General features: G+C 41.4%; 1 protein-coding gene across 1 annotated transcript in view; it reads left to right on the top strand.

Moving 5' to 3' along the window:
• Positions 1-16,710, top strand: part of LOC138293182 (calcium-activated chloride channel regulator 1-like) — a 417,394-nt gene that overhangs the window by 146,360 nt on the left and 254,324 nt on the right. Inside the window, exon 3 of the mRNA XM_069232259.1 lies at positions 6,906-7,056. Coding sequence (XP_069088360.1) covers positions 6,906-7,056 — 151 coding nt within the window. The remainder of the gene's footprint in view (positions 1-6,905; positions 7,057-16,710) is intronic.

The following is a 16,710-nucleotide window of genomic DNA, read 5'->3' as shown; positions in this document are numbered from 1 at the left end:
GGATGGTTCGACAAGCAGGTTCGTCCTGGTCTTCACTTGGTTCTCAGAGCAGTTTTTAGCCCAACATGTTTTAAGTCCCATGTTTTGGAATTTGCTTATCTGGGCACATTTAGAAGCACACCTAAGGGTTCAGCACTGGTGGAACACCACTTCAGGATTCAGGAATTACACAGGTAGGGTCCAGGTGTTGCTTCACAATGGTGGGAGACTTTTATGTCCCTATGCTCCTGAACAAGAAGAGGCAAGCAAACTAGCCCATTGAGTCACTCTTGTAGTCCTGGGTTCAGGTACGATAGAGGGCTGAAACAGCAGGGCTGACCTCTGAGGGTTCAATGCAGGCTACAGGCAGCAAAGTAGACCTTCCAGGTGCAGAAAATAAGTCTTGCGGAGCATATAGAAGGCTACAGCAGCAGGCAGTCCTCTGAGAGTTCTTCTCATGGTCCAGAAAGTAAACTGAATAGTGGGTCTGAGGGCCTTATTTTCATACCTGGTTCCTCTTTTGAAGTATATAGAGGTTTGTATGTAAAATACTTGAAATTTCCTGGCTTCATGTTGTCTACAGAGGCAATGTGGTGGGGACAAGCCCTTTGTGTGGACGCAGAGCACAGTATATTCCGTTGCAAGTGGGTCTGTGCCCAGCTCCATTCTGCTACCAGACGGCCCATTAATGCCTCTATTATGTGACTGGGAGGAATTCATAAAGGCTAACTGTCAGTTATACCCACTAATGTGACCTAGGAGAGACTGCAGGCCCCAAATAACAAAGGGCAGGAAAATGCCAACTTTCTAAAAGTGGCATTTTTTATATTTATAGTAATTTAAAACCCAGCTTTACCATTAAAGAGGATTTTTCAATACAATTTCATGGATACCAAACATTAAAAACTCACCTGGTCCCAATAAAAAGTTAGCACTTATTAAATGTAATAAGGCAACCCAGTATTTCCTATGGGATACGTAAGGCTTCACAGTAGACAAAAACAAATGTAGGGGTGTTTCACTACCAGGACATCTAAAACTTGAAAGTACATGTTCAATTCTTGAATTAAAATGCACCCAGCCCTCTGGGCTACCTAGGTCGTACCTTAAGGATGATATATATGGAACAAAAGGGTAGTTTGAGACTTGGCAAGGGAGTTAATTTGCCAAGTCACATTGGCAGTGTAAAGCTATGTTCAGGCTTCAATGGCAGATGTAGAACATGTTTTAAGGGGCCACATAAATGGGCGGCAGAATATGTGCTGCAGGCCCACTAATATCATTTAATTTACAGGCCCTGGGTATATGGTAAACCACTCAATGAGGGACTTATTGGTAAAGTAAATATGGGAATCAGGTGCAAACCAATCTAACCATATTTAGGGGAGTGAGCACAAGAACTTTAGCACTGGTTTGCAGTCCTAAGTTCAACAAAAATGAATTAAGCAAAAAACTGGAGGGAAAAGGCAGTTTGTGGGTGACCCTGCAAGTCCAACACTCTTCTACTGGGACTGGAGCCTAGCTGTCTGGGGGGTGGCGGTTTCTGTGAATGAATGAGAAGCCCTCGCTGGCATTTTCAAGTCAAAGAAGTAGCACTGAAGCTGCTCTTTGTTCTGCCACCAGTTGCTGTCCACTAACAGATAACTAATCACTGCTAAGTGCTCAGCACTTAACAGCTATTTGACCTTCTTGGTCTGACAGCCTGGCTATGGCCTCTGAGTGAGAGCTGTTAACTTCCACAACCAATGATGTGTACTCTAGTCAGTTTTGGCTCAGACAGCAATAAGTCAATTTTTATAAATATAATTGTCCACTTAAGATGTCACATTAAATCAGATTTTGAACATTAAGTGAGAAACAACTTTGTAGCATTTTTCTAGCATTTTCCCAGGCAGAGATGTGAACTAAAGAAATTAATTCTATCTAGGCCTGTTCAGGGAAAGTTTAGCAAAGAAAATACTATAAACTAGCTTTTGGATTTTATTTCTCAGTGATAGTATCTCAGGTTTCAATGGAGAGAGTCCTTTTACAAATTCACTGCCCTTCCCTTTGAACTTTCCTTTGCTGCTTGGTGTTTCACCAAGCTTTTCAAGCTGGTAATCATACATTTCAGATCACAAGGCATTCCTCTTCTTGTTTATATGGACGACATTCTGATAACGTCACAGAACACTATGGCCCTCATTCTGACCCTGGCGGTTCTCTACCGCCAGGGCCAACGGGGGCGGGAGCACCGCCGACAGGCCGGCGGTGCTCCCTTGGTCATTCTGACCGCGGCGCTTTGGCCGCGGTCAGAACGGGAAAACCGGCGGTCTCCCGCCGGTTTTCCACTGCCCCTTAGAATCCTCCAAGGCGGCGCAGCTCGCTGCGCCGCCGAGGGGATTCTGACCCCCCCTACCGCCATCCTGTTCATGGCGGGAAAGCCGCCATGAACAGGATGGCGGTAGGGGGGGTCGCGGGGCCCCTGGGGGCCCCTGCCGTGCCCATGCCCATGGCATGGGCACAGCAGGGGCCCCCTAACAGGGCCCAACTAGGCTTTTCAGTGTCTGCGATGCAGACACTGAAAAGCGCGACGGGTGCTGCTGCACCCGTCGCACGCCTTCCACTCCGCCGGCTCGATTCCGAGCCGGCTTCCTTGTGGAAGGCGCTTTCCCGCTGGGCCGGCGGGCGATCTGAATCAGATCGCCCGCCGGCCCAGCGGGAAAGTCAGAATACCCCTCGCGGTCTATTGACCGCGGGGCGGTATTCAGGCGGCTTCCGACGGGCGGGCGGCAACCGCCGCCCGCCTAGGTCGGAATGACCACCTTTTATCTCTTCTCTTATCTACAATATCCGATTACTCTTTTCGAGACTTTGGGTGTTATCACAAACCAGGACAAACATTTCTTCTCTCGCCTTTTCAGTCTCTGGAGTTTCTAGGTTTTGTAGTGAATTCTGTGTTTGTTGCTCTCCAGCTTCCAATGTGCAATATTCTAACCTCAAAGGTGGCACAGCGGCAGAGGTCCCTTTAGAGGGCAATCCAGATACACCAACAAGAATGATAAGCATACAACTAGTTCCTATTGCTCTGGGGGGATGCATTTCAAAGTTGTATCATGCTTGGTCAAACTTAACCAGGGATTCTTAGATATTACAAACCTTCCAAGGTTATCACATGGATTTTTTGACACTCCATATCAGGATTCTCTTCTACCCAAGATTCAGTTTTCACATGCTGATTTCCTCCTCATAGATCAAGAGGTTCAAGATGTATTAATCAGAGTATGCTGACCTTAATATGTAGAGTACCCTATATTTACATATTTACATATTAGCACCCTGCACTTTAGCCACATTGTAGGGGATACTAATGAAAATATAAAATAGGCTTTTTCTCACAAGGTGAATGCACTTTTCATGCCATGTGTCACTGCAATGCATTTCAACTGCAGCCCAGCTAGAGTACAGCAGTGCCCCTGGCAGACATATATTTTTATCATGTATATAGGTGGTGTAAACACTGACTGCAGCAGACATGTGACATTTGATGTTCGCATCAGACTTCCATTTTCTGCACCTCCTATAATGGCATAAGAAGACTGTCAAATAGAGAAATTGATTGAAACCAGTTTTACCTGTACCTTATTAGGGCCAGAGCGCAAGTACTGTGGGACTAACTAAAAGAATCACTGAGCAGAAAATCATAATACTAAAAAAAATTCCATACACATTTTTAAAAAAAAACTTGGATGATCATGCAGAAAATGTACATTCACTGCACAAGATAAAACAAGTGAACTAGACATGCTTAGTGCAGTTTTCATATTTTTAATAGCTTGCAAAGAGATGTTTGATGTGCTGGGCAGACCACATTTAATAGCATAGTGGCAAGTGGCATACATGCCTGATCTTAGTAGATCCACACACCGAGTACCCAAGGACAAGACAAGATAGATAATGTGACAGCAAATTATTACATGTTTAGTTTCATAGTTTGGTGTATGTTAAGTATGGGGTAAAGTACCCCCTGGTGGATGCTACATGTTTAAGGCAAGTCACAGAAGAGTACTGTGACAATATACAATATACAAGCATGAGGTAATCCATGTCTTTTTGATTGTAAATGTAAGGGTTTACTTTACTATTCTTCGTATTGTCCTGCAATCATAGCCTCCGATGATGCTATGTTTTGTGTTACATCTTCAGTTAGGCCTGGTCAATTAGAGAACAGTATTTTCTATGTTGGAATGTGTATGCCCCTTTCTATAATGGCCTATCAAAAACTGCAAGCCTCAGAATGCAAATGGGTTTTAAAATAAAATCTAGGACAGACCCAAAAATACTCAATATCTCAAATGTCAGGGTTCAGAGTATAGAAAAGACTGTGTCTGCTCTTTTGCCTCTCACCCTCATTTCATTCCAAAAATTTATTTTTCAGCTCAGCCATAATAAATCAAAAAGCTTCTGCTGATGCTAACACGCCCAATTTAAGTAACATGGCTCTTAATGGCTGAGAGTTGGGGCTCACTGTAAGAGCGCCAGGCTGTTTCCTGCGGTTTGTTGGCCCCTTTCACTCAGATTTAAGAGCCTGAATAGTGTTGCTGTGTCAGTTTAGTAGGCCTGGGCAAGGAGGTCAAAGGACTTAGACCTCTACTTTAGGAGCACAAACACAAAATCCTTTAATAGTTGCAAATACCTTAACATGATTTAGAGAAATTAGAAGCTGGATAATGGCTCTGTAAACAGAAGACCATTTATCTGTAAGATTAAGGGCCTGATTTAGATGTTGATGGTCACACCGCCAAGCCACGTCGGATGTGGGCCCAAAAAGACTGTCACATCGGCGGTCTTCCATCTGCCGTATATAGATGTACTGCAGCTGAGCCACAGATCGTCACGGTGGAGTGCTCTCCCAAGCCGTCAGACAAGCGGGTTGCCGCTGGCCGTATTTAGATGTTACATTTGGACAGGCAGTGTACACCACAACACAAAACCTACATGCTGCAAACATAAATACACATCCAACCATCATAGAACATACACACACTAGTGACACTGCACCTGCACACGACATAGCCACAACAACCAACACACTCATCTACACAAACACATGCACACACAAGCACAACTACACACATCATGACAGCAATCGGCACACAACAACATGCATCTGAGTTCTGCAAGCAGCAACATTCATGCCGTATGCAAGTGGCACACATACTGACACAACCATATCACCCACTACACCTCCCTCCACCTCACCCAGCCAATCGCATTGCACACACATATACAAGTACAGACTCACACACACAACTCAAGTCCAACATGACCGGTACATGCCCCCTTGCAATGAGCACACATTGGAAAGTTGACAAGTGTGAATGTCCATCATTGTGGTGGCAGCATTCATTTGACAATGAATGCTGATGCCATAATGACAGTTGTGTATGTGTTCAATATGTGTTGTCTACCAGTGTGCCCCCTCCCATGTCTGGCCAAACCGTGTCCCCGACATATGCATGTCACAGTATTTTAAAAATATTCCTGTGACATTTGCATGTCTGCAATGGTCCCAAGCCAATGTGCAGTAACATCCCCCCAATGTACACAACTAATGTGGGTTGCCTACCTTTGTGTCCAGCGACGGGGGTTGTGTTTTCTCCAGGGTCCTGTAGAAGTAGCAACAGAGGGTCCTGTCCAGTCGTGTCCAGCCAGCAACATAAGTTATTTTAGGAGACAAGGTGAGTTTTCACCCAATTTCTCCATGATCCGGCAAGTCAGAAATGGAGACCGGACTCCCACTTTTTGCTTGCTGGTATGGCACATCCAAATCTGCTCAGGGGAAAGTGTGGCTGAAGTCCCATCATCAGCCAATCTTTAGTATGGCACCATAGCGGCAGATGGAACTCCTTGGCAGAGTCAACAGGACTTGGGTAGATTAAAGTCGATGGGACTGACAACTTCTAAATACAGCAGGTGGACCATCATGGCGGTGGGTGGGATTTCAGTCGGCAAACTGAAGGCAGGACCATTACCGCCAACATCTAAATTGGGGCAAAATATTTACTCATGCATGCAATTTATATAACATATTGTAGCTAAATAACATTTCTTTTCACTTTCTCATCTCCCACTCTCAAAATGTGTACATGAGAGCTTTAGGATGAGTTGAACCCTGGTAGCTGGACACATTTCTGTTTTAACATACTCAAGAACATAAAAGAATAAAGGATTGTGAAATCTGTTAGAGGCCTCATGCCTGAACCATATATATTTTTAATTCTATGGCTGTGATGCTTGAAGCAGTTTAACAGCCACACATGATTGGATTCAGGTTTTGCAACCGTTAAAATGCCATTGTTATGTACTAATCACATTTTAGGAGTCAGAAGAGGAGAGGTTTTCTGACTTCTAAAATGGGGTTCCTAAAGCATACCGACCAGGTATCTGAAGGACCATCTGCATTTTATATATCAATGTTTTACAACTACAATGCGAGCACAGAGCATTGAAATGTTACTGACCACCCCAAAGCGGGGTGGTAATGTATTCACAAAACGTAAGTCGACTCTGTAGGATCTCTTCATCTCAGTAAATTTTTTAAAAAGTGTTTGTTGGGGAGAATGCAGTGATATACACGTCCACTGCCATCACTCAAACAAACAGAAAATAATAAACTTTTATTTTTAAATGTAGCCCTATTTCCTTTAAGGAAATAGGCAGAATTAAAAAACAAAACTTTACTTTATTGAAAGGCAATCACAAACATGGTGGTCTGCTGACACCAGCAGTACACAACCCCTGTGATTGATTTCCATCATAGTGAGTCACACTGTGCGATATACCACATAAATGTTAATAAGCTAGGTCAGATTGAGACCCACTTCAAATTGTGTATAACTGTTCACTCTCTGATTCCAAAACAAATGTATTTCCTGTTTTGCCAGGTGGATGCGATTGTTGCTGATCCTTTTTTGAAATACGGAGATGACCCTTATACCCTGCAATACAGAGGGTGTGGGGAAAAGGGAAAGTATATACATTTTACTCCTAACTTCATGGTGAATGACAAGCTGATCTCGGTCTTTGGTCCTCGAGGTAAGTGATTTTTTGGTTTATAAAAGTTCTCACTATACTTACGTATAAATATATGTTGTTTTCCCGATAGAAACTAAAGTGAGCGCCCATAACTTGTATTCCAGTATTTGTAAGTGCTGTGCCAACTGCTCATCTGAAAAGATTTTATCAGAGGCTTTGGACAAGCATAACAATAAAATCATTGCTTACAAATAAGAAACATATTCTAGTACTTTAGTATAGAGATAATCCATAGGGTAAGACCATGGCCACTGTGGGAAAAGGTTAAAAAGCACAATTCAGACGAAAGGAAAATATCTAGCACCTGCTGGGGAAACAGCAGAAAATAATCATGTGCATGTGGACGTAAGCGAATGAAACTACCTTCCGAATTAAGTAATTTAGTTCCACAGCAAAGCTATTGGTTTGTACGTGTAGGATTAGTGGAAGGTCAGAAGTATGATATTAAGCATTCAAATGTTATGAATGCATGTAATAGCATTTTTACATATAAACCCATTGTATTTCCATTTATGAAATACATTTAACGAGTATAACAATATAAATGAAGCAATGTGTTTTTGAAACTAGATATCACATTTTGATTGTTAACAGATAGAGCTGCATTAAAAGTGGCCTTTAAATTCTCACAGGCCAATAGGAATTATGTGTTTTTTTCACAATTAGATTTCAGCGGATGAAAGCATCTGAAATCTAATTGTGAAAACTCTTGGGAAAAATATGTGGGAATTGTCCAGGAAAGACTGAGGCCCTCATTTTGAGTTCAAACTCTTTAGGACGAAAAACCGCCACTCTGGTTTTCTGCCCACAGCCCTATTATGAGTTTCCCACTGGGCCAGTGGGAAACAGGCTGCAACATTGACGCCGGCTCTATTACGAGCCGCTGGCAATGCTGCGGTGTGCACCTGTCGCAGTTTTCACTGCCTGTAATTCAGGCAGTGAAAAGCACGATGGGTCTGTCCATGGGGCCACTGCACTGCCCACGCCAAGTGCAGGGGCAGAGCAGGGGCCCCCATAAGGGCCCTGGCACCCCTTCTCTGCCAGATTTTGCATGGTGTTGGAACCGCCAAGGAAAATCCAGTGTAAAGCGGAGAGGTAACTCATAATCCCCAGGACAGCGCTGCTTGCGGATTAGGACCGCCAGCACCACCAGGCTGTCGACTGGCGGCAACCTGCCAGTGCCAGCGGTCTGTCCATGGCAGCTCTGCCACGGTTATAATGTGGAGCCTGGACCACTGCTTTGATGGCGGTCCGACTGCCACTGCGAGTCTGGCGGTCCCAGGACCGCCAGACTCTTAATAAGGGCCAGAATGGTGCATGCTATGCACTAGACCCCTGGAATTTCTGGAACCCCCCCCCCTCAAATGATGGTAATTCCTGGGTGGGGAAATAACAATGGTTTAAATAGGCCACTCATAATGGTTTGTGGCATGTATTTTAACAAACATATGGCCTGATATACAATTATATTGGAAGCCCTCTCTTGATTCGGTGGTAGAGGACATTACCTCCACCACCCTGATGGACTACCAACTTCCAAATTTAGAGATTATGGGGGTCATTCTGACCCTGGCGGTCACCGACCGCCAGGGCCAACGACCGCGGAAGCACCGCCAACAGGCTGGCGGTGCTTCCATGGGCATTCTGACCGCGGCGGTACCACCGTGGTCAGAAACGGGAAACCGGCGGTGTCCCGCCGGTTTCCCGCTGCCCCAGGGCATCCTCCACGGCGGCGCTGCTTGCAGCGCCGCCATGGGGATTCCGACCCCCTTACCGCCATCCTGTTCCTGGAGGTTTTCACCGCCAGGAACAGGATGGCGGTAACGGGTGTCATGGGGCCCCTGGGGGCCCCTGCAGTGCCCATGCCAATGGCATGGGCACTGCAGGGGCCCCCTAACAGGGCCCCACAATGATTTTCAGTGTCTGTCAAGCAGACACTGAAAATCGCGACGGGTGCAACTGCACCCGTCGCACCCCTTCCACTCCGCCGGCTCCATTCGGAGCCGGCATCCTCATGGAAGGGGGTTTCCCGCTGGGTGGGCGGGCGGCCTTCTGGCGGTCGCCCGCCAGCCCAGCGGGAAACTCAGAATGACCGCCGCGGTCTTTTGACCGCGGTACGGTCTTCTGGTGGTTCCCGCCAGGCCAGCGGCATCCGCCGCCGGTGGGGGTCAGAATGACCCCCTATTTCTGGTTTAGTGGTAATCTCTGTAGCTTCAATGGAACCACCATTGTGCCAGTTTCTCTGAACGTACCAAAAGTTTGGCGGACAGCTGCTGTTGGTTTTGATGGCCATTAACCAAACGTTTTGTTAAAAACAAACTCAAAAATTAAGAGTTTGATTTTTTAAAACAAATACCTACTGGCATCTACACCTGAGGAGTTATGTTCCTGGGTCTAAGCAGTTCATCACCACCAGGTTTTCCGTGGCACAATTCTCAATTTGAACTGGTGGTTGCTGGTCCTCATTTCTGAGCAACATTTGTTTTTCCTCATCAGACTTTGACCCAGAGCAAGAGAGTGAAAAACACACAAGGGGGAAAGAAGAGGGAAGAGAAATACTGAAAACATGCACCAGGTGTACAAAGCAAGAACCTGCAAGAGTGAGTTGAAAGTCAGGGAGTCTCTGGTGGTGCTGCATGAGGTGGAATCAAGACTTTGCAGCCTTTGGTATTCGGTACACCAACATACAATAGCGCAGACCAAGCAAAACTTTGGTCCTGGCACCTAGGCACTGCATGTGGTGCCGGACAAAAAAAAAATCAAATCCTGCCAACAGGGTAGGGGGCATGATGCCCTTATTCCAACGTCCAGCACTCTATCAGGCTGTTGACATAGGCTTTCTGTTTGCCAGAGCCAAGGGGGCACCACTGAGGGGAAAGTTGACACCCCACCAAATATAAACAGGGTGGGCAACCCAATACTTTGGCAAACCAGTTGTTCTATCATGTCTGGGAGTTATTGTTTGGTGACAGTTATCTTGTAAGATGCAATAAAGCCGACGAGAATCAGCATCTTAAGTATCTGGCAAATTCTACTGAAAGGAGGAGTTTATGAAGTTAAAAGATATACTGTCATGTTAGAAAAATATGACATTTGGAATCTCAAATGTACCTACTAGCCAGCAACGAAGAAGATCCAATTTTTGCAAGAGTACAATCTCAGACAATATGTTGTGGTAGCATCAAATCTTTTTTTAGTGATTGATCAAAGAAAAACAATTAATGCTGTAAAACAAAATTATCATGTAATACCAATGTATCAAAATCCTAATGCAGCTTCCATCAAATGCCATCTAAAACAGTGCCCAGGCATGGGTCCCGAAATCACTATGCCACTGGTTTCAAGCTAGCCTGGCTGAGGAAAGGTGACACCCTGAAACCGGTCACAGGATGCTTCTTTACGGTCCAGGGAGGACCTGGCCTGGACTGTTCCCATGGGGAGCAGGGTCAAGACTGATTTGCATTTGGCTGGGTCTAAACTGGGGTGGCGTTGTGAGCAAAAGAATCGATGGATTAAAACCAGATCTGTGACTGGGCGTAAATGTTTGATTGGTTCCACAGTACTTCCATCATTTGTGTTTGTTTGCTTTTGTCGCCTTAAGTGTGCCAGGTATGCCCAGACATGGGTCTGGTGCTCAATATGTCACTGGATTCAAGCTAGCCTGGCTGATGAAGAGTGATACTTTGACACCCATCCCAGGATGCTTGTTTCCGGTCCAGGGAGGACCTGGCCTGGCAATTCATGCTGGACTGTTCCTTTAGGGAACAGGCTCAAGACTGGTTTGTGTATGGCTGAGTCCAAGCTGGGGTGGCGTGGTGAGCAAAAGAACTGATGGATTAAGTCCAGATCTGTGACTGGGAGTGGATGTTTGATTGGTCCTGGATTCCGTCCATCGTTTGTGTTTGCGCATCTCTCTACTTACCAGCAAAACATAGGATCATCCATATTAAAATCAAACTTCATAAATGTGAAGGAAAATATCTCAGAGGGAAATTCTGGAATGCTTTTAGTTCATTTAGTTCATTTCTGAGACTTGAACATGGACTCTTCAGAGTAAGAAAACACATTAAAATTTGTATTTACACAGATTTGAATAAGTGATTACGAAGACCATGAATAAGTGCCTTCTTCAAAAAAAGCAGACTTAACATGCTCACCTAACTCCAGAGGATCAGTAACGTAAAATCAAGTCCAGAAAAATCAGGATACAGAAATATCATGTCAAAAATATCGTTGACACAAATATCGTTTTCCTTACATATAGTAGAAAATACAAAAATATCCCCAAAAATATTGTTTCACACTAATATCATACAAAATAAGACAACATATTTTTTTAATTAAATAGATAATTTAAAATAGTACATGTTAAATATTTTAATACATAACACTAATATAATATATATTTAATACATTCAAGTAACTTTTAGGGCCTCCTTACGAGTGTGATGGACTATGGACTACCACACTTGCATTAGCAGGCAGGAACGCTGCTGTTGCGGTGGTCTGACTGCCAGGAAAACGCCAGCTCCACCAGGATCCATGATCCCGGCAGCGTGGCGGTGGGCATAATCACCAGGGCAGCATTGCATGCAGCGCTGCCCTGCATATTATGACCTTGTACTCTGCCAGCCTTTTCATGGCGGTTACACCTCCATGAAAAGGCTGGCGGAGAACAGGTGCAGAGTGCCACAGGGGAGTGCCTGCACTGTCCATGCACTTGGCATGGGCAGGGAAGGGCCCCCCCTGCCCAGCACCATTGTAATGTTCACTGTCTGCTTTGCAGACATTGAACACTGAGAGGGTGCTGGTGCACCCTGCTGGCTACAGCATTGCCGCTGGCTTAATTACGAGCCGGAGACAGTCCTGTAGACTGTTTCCTGGTAGGCCAGCGGGTAGAAACTGAGGTTTCTGGCCGCCAACCTAGCGGGAAACACGTAATAACTCCGGCATGGAGGTCACCACGAAGGTGGCAGCCCCCCTGCCAGGAGTTTTGGCAGACAGGTTTTCCCATCCATCAAACTCGTAATAGGGCCCAAATATTAAAAATAAATAAACATGCACAAATATATATATCTGTATGTATGTATGTTTGTACCTACATATAATACATATAAATAGTATACCACTAGTATTAAAGAATATGTTACATTTTATTACTTTTTTGTGTTTTTCAAATTTACTAGTATAAAAACAGATATATGTATTTATTTATATATATAAATTATATATATATACATATATATATATATATATATATATATAGTACAAAAAATAACAAAATCAAATATAAAAGAATAGATAGTTTACCAAAAGCATGTAAATATTTTTTTTTATATACATAGTAATAAAATAATGATAACACTACATAATACTTTGTAGAGGTAAAATTGAGTATTCCCAATACAAAACATTTAATTAATATATATATATATATATATATATATATATATATATATATATATATATATATGCATATATATATATATATATATATGCATATATATATATATATATGCATATATATATATATATATATATATATATATATATATATATATATATCTGCATAACAGTAGGGGAACTGTTGGACCCAGGAGGGGTAAAATTTACTATTCCCACTCCAGCCTGTGCAACAACAGGGAAAGTGTTGAACTCCAAAGGGGTAAAATTTGCTAATACAACTCTAGAGAAAGAATTGTATTCCGGCGGGGTAAAATTTGCTATTCCCACTCCAGTCTGTGCAACAGTATGGGAAACGTTGGACTGAGGAGCGTTAAAATTTACAATTCTCACTACAGTCTGGGTAAAAGTGAGGAAAGCATTGGACTGAGGGGTGGTAAAATTTACTAATAACACTCCAGTCTGTGCAGCAGTAGGAAAAGTGTTAGACTCCAGAGGGGTAACATTTACTATCCCCATTACAGTCTGTTCAACAGTAGGAAATTCATGGGAAAGAAGAAAGTAGTTCACTTAAACACATAACATAATTTAATAGCTCTATTATTTCACCAAAAATATAAACATTACAATATAAACATTGTATATATATATATATGTGTGTTTTAAAAAAATTACACAATTATTACATTTTTTATTAACAAAAAAAATATATTAATTGATTATTTATTTACATTTTCACATTATACTCCAACAAACCTAGCACTCCAAATTAAAATATAATTACATTTAAAAGTCTAACACAATTAGCATAAGCTGCGCGACAAGGGCTCTTCACTTTTTCCCCCAAATATGCATCTTCTTCATATCATTAAGGTCTGCTTGTCTTGCTAGCTTTCATATCATCATTACTATCTAGTAACAATTATGTGAACTAGCAGGCTGGGGGTACGAAAGGATGGTTATAAATGTAGTAGTTTTGGTCTGCATTTTATAGAAATTTGGAGGTGGTTTTTATATTATTAGTTTTATAATTAGAATGTACTGGGATGCATTTGTTCTTAATTATTTATAGCTGTTGTCATGACAAGTCACTGTTAGGAAAATGTTATGGTGCAATAATCCAAAAATAGCTTCTAATCAAACCCATTGTTACAGCATGTAAGTACCTCACTAATTTGTTCTAATATCATATAATGATTTTTCAAAACACTTGACCTACTATTTACAATATGTTGTAGAACATATATGAGAACCTAATTTGTCTTTTTTTAACCATTTAACCAAATTGTAAAATGGTATGAATTATTTTTTAAATTGGCTTTTCAAACTTGATGTGATGTGTATGCTTTTATAAAAAAACGTAGTAAATTAATAATTAACTGATAATGATCACTTAGATAACTTCCTATTACCCTACAAACACACCTAATGTATAACATTAAAATACAATTATTGATGGATTTACATAATTCGAATGCAATTAAATATGTTAATAAAAATTAATAATTAATTAATAATGTATTATTACTCAAATAACTTCCCATGCTACACTCCCTACAAACCAAACAACCAGCTACTGAAACTATAAATTAAGAAATATAATTATTACACAATTAACATATCTTAGAATCATTTAAATAATTAATAATTAGATAGCAATCAATCACTACTTTATCACTTAATTTACTTCCCACCCTATACCACTACAAACCAAACAACCCACAACTAATATATAACATAAAAAATATAAACATAAAATAATGTACTTAATTATCATTAAATTAAATATTTTAAGAAAAGGTAATAATTAATTGCTAATTCATTATTACTTAACTAACTTCCCACACCATACCCCAACAAACCCAACAATCTGCAACTAGTATATGTAAAATAAAACAATATAATTATTAAAGAATTTTCATAAATATATTTCCATTAAATATTTTAATAAAAATGAATAATTAATCGAACAATAATTAATTGATTAACTTCACACCCTATACCCCTAAAAGCCCAATGACCCACACCTAAAATATAACTTAAAATATAAAATATAATAATTACACAATTTATACAATTAATTATCACTTACATAATTTAATATTAATTAAAATGTTTTAATTAATGAATTATACTTAATTAACCTGCCCTTTACCCTTGCAAAACTCACAACCTACTACACCACTATAAATCTATATTAACAACTACAATATTAATAACTTAAAGTTACAAACTCTATTTAAAAAATGTAAAATTCTACAAGCAATATAAAAGATATACAAATAAAATGTGACTAAAACTCAAAGATAATTCAAAAATGATATTTTTTACAACTATTATTGGTATCGATATTAACAAGACAGATATTAAAAACGGTAGTACTTGCCTAAAACTTGATATTTTTTAGCCAATATTTTGTCCAAACACCACTCCAGATTGGCCCAGTCACCAACATATTTCTCCCAAGGGTAGCTCATAAAAGGATTCATCAGATAAGTACTGGTAAGTTAACCAGAACACAAAGTGTGTGGGGGATATCAAGGACAGGTCTCTTGTGGCCTATTTAGGCTAAGAGTACGGCAGTTAGGCGATCTCCTTCAAGAGCATGGGAAGTGAAAGTGGCAGTTAGGTGTACAAGGGAGTTCCCTTTACGGACTAGGTGGTCTCACACACATTATAGTGTCATGCTTCATCATATGAACACCTAGCCCCACCCAGGTAAGATAATACTACCTGGGCGGACTCAACCTCATTGTTAAATGAACTCTGAGGGAGTGCTGACATTTTATCTTCCTGGATAAGTCAAAGGATCCAGTTGAAAAGTGAAGTAGATGATAAAATTACCTTACACATCACCTATTAGATGTAATAATATAATGGAGGGGTTTGTAGGTAAGATTAAAAGAACAGTAGGGACAAATTTGAATATAATGATTCAAAATGTCTAACAAAAAATGGGGGCCGCTGACAGGGGCATTTGATCATATAAATCACATTCTTTCTGTTGCAATTAGAGAGTGTTCTCAATTCCCATGGAGTTTGTAGACCAAGTTCCGATTTGGTAGCTCTTTTTGTAAATCGGCAAACACAACAGTTGCCACAGGGGAATTGTCCAGTAGGGGGTGGAGATACTTTTAGCTTTTTTTAAAGCATTAAGCGGAGGATCCAAGGGTAGTCCTCCGGATGTCAAAATCTTTCAGTCCTCCTTAATTATCTTTTGTACTTTGTTGGATAATAGGTTAAAAGTAGTTAGCCTTCTTTTCCGTTCATTGGGACGGTTGTAGCAGCTGATCCCTATGACTGTAACAAGCCCTTTTCTCTGGTCTTTTGACATGGTAGGCAGGATATCCTTTGACACAAAGTTTGTTGGTAAGTTTGTTTGCATATTTGGTGTAGTCGGAAACCTCAGAGCAAATGCAGCAGTGGGAGATCCAAAATGCCCACTTGGCTGCCATTGCAAGGGTGCTGAGAGACATGAGTAGGTTATACTCACAACAGCTGGCCACTTCCACTAGCAATGCAACATCTACCCCTTCAACATCTATAGCAAACAGTGGATTGGAGACCCTGCCAGGGGAAGGACATGCCTCAGACTCTCCTGCATTTGTAGCTGATGAACTCTCCACCCGCTAATTTGGACATCCACCTAAACATCCAGGAAAAGCAGATGCTAAGACTTCAACCACTGCCAGGAAGTGAACCTCTACTGATTGGTTCCCATTGTGTGTCACTGATACACCCTGTTGACTGTCCTACAACCAATCTCCATTTTCCAATGGTACAAGAACACTAGACCTGATACTCCTTATGTTGTAGCAGCTACCTGATGATTTCATCCACCATGACGTAACCCTTCACTGTTTATAGCTATTTGTTTTGATCCAATTCCCACATATGAATGTGCACTCCTTAATAAACACTAATGAAAACACAGATCATGCACGAGAATCACGTTTTTTTGAGCTATGTGTAACTGTTAATGTGCACAAATGTACCAACTAAGTTAAATCCCATTTCACATTCATTGCAGTTTCCTAAATATAGGTTGGTAAAATGCCAATGACCACACAGTGAAATAGTGCTGCTCACTTTAGTGACTCAGCATAGGTGTGAATTGCTAGCACCCCACAGACCACTGAAGTTATGGACATGTCAGTCTGACACTATTCTAATAGGCAAACATATTGGTTCAATGTATCATCACTAAAACCTTAACAAATACCCATACCATACCTCCCAAATAGTCATACT

The sequence above is a fragment of the Pleurodeles waltl genome, chromosome 4_2 (genome assembly GCF_031143425.1).
Source record: "Pleurodeles waltl isolate 20211129_DDA chromosome 4_2, aPleWal1.hap1.20221129, whole genome shotgun sequence".
Classification (NCBI taxonomy): Eukaryota; Metazoa; Chordata; class Amphibia; order Caudata; family Salamandridae; genus Pleurodeles; species Pleurodeles waltl.
This window is presented reverse-complemented; position numbering and strand designations above follow the sequence as displayed.